Below are 4,655 nucleotides of genomic sequence, written 5' to 3' on the forward strand. Positions count from 1 at the left end.
GTACCGATTATGTCAGTCCCCCATTGCTCGAATGGCCATGGTGAGGTGATGGGGATCATAAGGTTAGTGGGTTGGTGGTGCTCAGGGGCATGGTGTTGACAAGAAGGACAACAAAGGACCATGACCTGGGCATCTACCCTCATGGTGGGCCAAAAGTACCCGAGGAGCAGAGCTTTCTTCACGAGCATCCTAAAGCCGACGTGGGCACCACAGAGTCCCTCATGAATGTCCTCGAGGATTCTCTCGTCTTCTTCCGGGGTGATACATCGTAGCCAGGGGCCGAGATAGGACCTCTTGTACAAGAGACCTTGCCGGAGGGTGTACCGAGCTGCTTTTCGTTGGAGCTTCCGTGATTCAGCTCGGTCTTCCGGGAGTTCACCCCGGCTGAGATACCGGGTAAGGGGCCCCATCCAGGTGTCCCCAGGGTAGACAGGGTACACGACCTCAGTTAAATATCCCGGCTCAGCTAAGACCTCTACGAGAACCGTTTTGTTCAGATCGGAGAAAGAGGTGGAAGAAAGCCGGGAGAGGGCGTCAGCCCTTCGGTTTTGTGACCGCGGTATCCTTTGAATTTCAAAAGACTCGAAGTGTGTGGCCAGCTGGAGTACCTTGGAGAGGTAACGCTGCACCACCTCTTCCCTGGTCTCGTATTCGCCTAGTATTTGGCACACGACGAGTTGGGAGTCGCTATAGACCATAATATGTGCGGCCCCGAGCTTACAAGCTATTTGCAGACCGACAATGACTGCTTCGTATTCGGCTTCATTATTGGAAGCGGCAAAATCGAACCTCAAGGCATATGAACATATCTCTCCTTGGGGGTCTTCGAGGAGCAAACCGGCTCCACTGCCCTCACTGTTGGACGAGCCATCCACATGCAAGGTCCATCGCTGAGGCTCTGGGGTGGCCAGGGTGACATCCTGGGTTGTAGCCGGGATAGTCTCCTTGACTTCCTCAAAAGTAAGCTCGGGAAGGAAATCCGCGAGAGCCTGGGCTTTAATTGCCGTGCGAGGCTTATAGGATAAGTCATACTCACCCAACTCGATGGCCCACTTGGTGAGGCGTCCTGAGGCCTCCGGTCGCGATAGGACCTGCCGAAGTGGTTGGTCCGTCCTCAGGCAGACGTGGTGAGCTAAGAAGTAGGGCTTAAGCCTTCGAGCTGCATGAATCAAGGCCAGCACAAGTTTCTCCGCCTGAGTGTACCTCGTCTCCGGCCCTCGGAGAACTCGGCTGACATAATAAACGGGTGTTTGGACACCTTCCTCCCTTATCAGTACGGCACTCACAGCTTCGGCCGCAGCAGACAGGTACAAGAATAACTTGTCCCCTGGGCGAGGTGAAGTGAGAGTTGGGAGGTAGTTGAGGTAATCCTTTAACTGCTCAAATGCCTGTTGACACTCTTCCGTCCAGGAGAATTTATCAGCTTTCTTAAGGACTTTGAAAAATGGCAACGCCCTGGAGGCTGACTGCGATAAGAACCGATTCAGGGCTGCCAACCGCCCCGTCAGCCTCTGGACGTCGCGGACACACCGTGGTGGGGACATCTCTTGGATTGCCCTAACTTTGTCCGGATTTGCTTCAATACCCCGCCTAGAGACGAGGTAGCCCAGGAACTTTCCCGAAGTGACCCCGAGAACACATTTCTTGGGGTTCAGCATCATTCGTGTCTCCCGCAGGACTTCCAGGACTTCTTTCAGGTCAGCAAGGAATGTGGAGGTTGTCTGGCTCTTCAAAAGGACATTATCTACGTAGGCCTAGACAGTCCGACCGATTTGAGATTTAAAGGCTTGGTTGACCAAGCGTTGATATGTGGCCCCGGCGTTCTTTAGTCCGAAAGGCATGGTGGTGTAGCAATATGTGCCTTTGTCAGTGTAGAAGGCGGTCTTTTCCTGATCCTCCGGACTCATCCCGATCTGGTGGTACCCTTTAAAAGCGTCAAAAAAGCAGAGGACTTCATATCCCATTGCCGAGTCTACCAAAGTGTCGACCTTAGGCAATGGGTAGCAATCCTTGGGGCAAGCCTTGTTGAGGTCGGTGAAGTCGACGCACATTCTCCAGGTCCCGGTGTCCTTCTTCACCATGACCGGGTTGGACAACCAGGTCGGATATTGGACCTCCCGGATGATCTTTGCAGGGAGGAGCTTATCCACTTCTTCGCCCACAGCTCGGCTACGCTCAGGGCCGAGGTGCCTCCTTTTTTGTTTGACCGGGCGGACTTGGGGATCGACATTCAGCTCATGTATCATGAGGTGATGCGGAACTCCTCGAACCTCCTCCGCGGCCAACGTGAAGACGTCCCGGTACTTTCTGAGGAGGTCTGTCATGCCTCTTTTAACAGGATCGGGCAGTCGGGTACCAACGCGAACTGTCTGATCAGGCTTCGTGGGGTCCAGAGGGAGTTCTTCCACCTCATCCCCAGTCTCCAGCCTTGGGATCTTCTCAGCTCGCTGAGGATCAATGCTATCTATTGAGAGGATATTTGACCTCTTCTCGGACCTTGCCCCGGAGGTTGATGGGGAGGCTGCTTGCAGAGTGGCGAGGTAACATTCTCGGGCAGCGCAGACATCGCTGCTGACCTCGGCCACCCCCGCAGAAGTAGGAAACTTGAAGCTTAAGTGGTAGGTGGAGTACACTGCCCGCAAAGCATTAAGTGTAGGTCGGCCGAGTAGTAAGTTATACGGGGAGTCAGCTTTGACTACTGCGAAATTGACGGGAATGGTTCTGCTGCGGGGGTGACGCCCTATAGTCACCGTCAAAGTCACCATCCCTTCGGGGTGCACAATGTGTCCCCCGAACCTGACAAGAGGGGTTCTCACCGGGGTCATGCACTCCCTGGCCAGTTTAAGGCTTTCAAAGGTGCGGAGGTACATGACGTCAACGGAGCTCCCCGAGTCAATGTAGACCTTTTTCACGATGTAGTTATTGGCGAGAACCTCGATCACCAAGGCCTCGTGACTGCTGGAGGCAGCCGGGACTGGATCACTAGGCCCGTAAGTGATCACCTCGGATAGGCGAGCACTTGTCTCGGCCTGATCCGGGTTGGTTTGCCTGTAGGTCCTCTTTCGGGAGTTCTGACTGTCTCCTCCCGTCGGACCTCCAGCAATTGTGTTGATGACCCCGGCAATGTTGGATCCATACCCCAGCCCATGGCCTGGGGATCCGTCTCGGGGAGGCCTTTTTGTCTCCCTAGGATCTTCCGGGGGCCTACAACTGCTTCTTGATGTCCGCCTTTCATCCCGGCGTGGGTCACCCCGGTGGTCACGTCGGGGTTCATTTCGTGGCTGTCCGCCACTTCGGCGGATGAACTGCTTCAGGTGGCCCTGTCTGATGAGGTTCTCGATCTCTTTTTTGAGATCGTTGCAGTCCTCAGTTTCGTGCCCGATGTCCCGGTGGTACAGGCAGTAGAGGTTCGAGTTCCTCTTGTCTTTGTTGCCGAACATCTTGGGAGGGGCCCTCCCGAGGTTGTTCTGCTCCATTACAGACAGTACGCGAGATCGGGAAGTGTTTAAGGGAGTCAGTTCGGATTCAGGAATATGTGACTTTCCCTTTGAGATCCTGTCGAACACACTCCGGCGATCTCGGCCGGGACTCTGGAAGCCAGTTCCTGTCCCCGATTCACTTCGGCTAGGCTCCTTCCCTCTTCGGGCGTCAGTCCTCGGGCGAGCAGCTTGGACTTCTTTTTTCATACGGTTGAGGTCCTCGGCCTGTATGCCCTTCTCGACCTTCAACCATAATTCGTGAAGTGAACGGGGATACTTCTTATGGATCCCCGTGTTGAATACCCCGGCAACGAGCCCGTGGGTGAAAGCGGCAATGGTGACCTGCTCATTAGGGTTAGGTATCTGCACGCTTTCTTCGTGGAACCTCTGGACATACGACCGAAGTGATTCCCCCGGGTTCTGCTGCATGTTCAACAGATAAGCCGAGGTCCGGGTCGTCGGTCGGGAGGAAACAAAACGGTGAAGAAACTTCTCCACTAATTCCCCCAGGGTTGAAATGCTCCTAGGTTCTAGACCCCAGAACCATTTTCGAGCTGTTCCCTGGAGGAATACCGGGAAAGCCCGGCATATGACGGGATCAGGGATGCAATATAGGCGGAAGGCCGAGATGAAGGCATGAATGTGGTCTTCCGGATCACCTCGGCCGTCATAAGACGGTATCGAGGGAAGCTTGAAGTTGGGAGGGAGTCTCTCCTCGTTGATGTCATCGGTGAAGGGTGGAGCCCTCTGGTAATCCACCCCGGCTCTCTCAGTGGGCCGAGGTTCCTCAGGTCGTCGGCCCAAAAGCCCTCTTGATAGAGACCTGGTCAGGGAGGCTACCTTAGAGGTGGCCTTGGAGAATGCTTTCTTCGACGCACTTCGGCTCAAGCGTCTCCCATCGGACTCTTCTTCAGACGAAACTTCAGGGGATCCGTCCGACTTCCTTTTAGAGGACTCGGCCTTTTGCTTGCCTTGTCTCTTGAAATACCTCCCTAACTCCTCGAAAATGTTAGGATTCTCGGTCACAAACTCGGCCATGCGGGTTATGGCTTCTTCGTTTGCGGGCTGGGTCCTTGGGGATTCCTGCCCTTCAGAGATACCTTCTTGCTGAGCTACATTACTCTGCTCAGCCCCAATAGCGAGAGCTTTCCTGCTCCTAGAACGCGTAGGCTTCAT

The 4,655-nt window shown here is 54.6% G+C and overlaps 1 protein-coding gene across 1 annotated transcript; it reads right to left on the minus strand.

Moving 5' to 3' along the window:
- Positions 1–1,754: 1,754 nt before the first annotated feature.
- On the minus strand, positions 1,755–4,655 carry LOC113715002 (uncharacterized). Its single transcript, XM_027239150.2, has one exon. The coding sequence runs from the start codon at positions 4,653–4,655 to the stop codon at positions 1,755–1,757; it is 2,901 nt and encodes a 966-aa protein (XP_027094951.1).

Source organism: Coffea arabica, chromosome 10c, assembly GCF_036785885.1.
Source record: "Coffea arabica cultivar ET-39 chromosome 10c, Coffea Arabica ET-39 HiFi, whole genome shotgun sequence".
NCBI classification, from domain to species: domain Eukaryota; kingdom Viridiplantae; phylum Streptophyta; class Magnoliopsida; order Gentianales; family Rubiaceae; genus Coffea; species Coffea arabica.

Bases quoted from the DNA above. Each gene is read 5' to 3' on its own strand.
- LOC113715002 (XM_027239150.2), bottom strand. From the start codon at position 4,655: ATGAAGCCTACGCGTTCTAGGAGCAGGAAAGCTCTCGCTATTGGGGCT.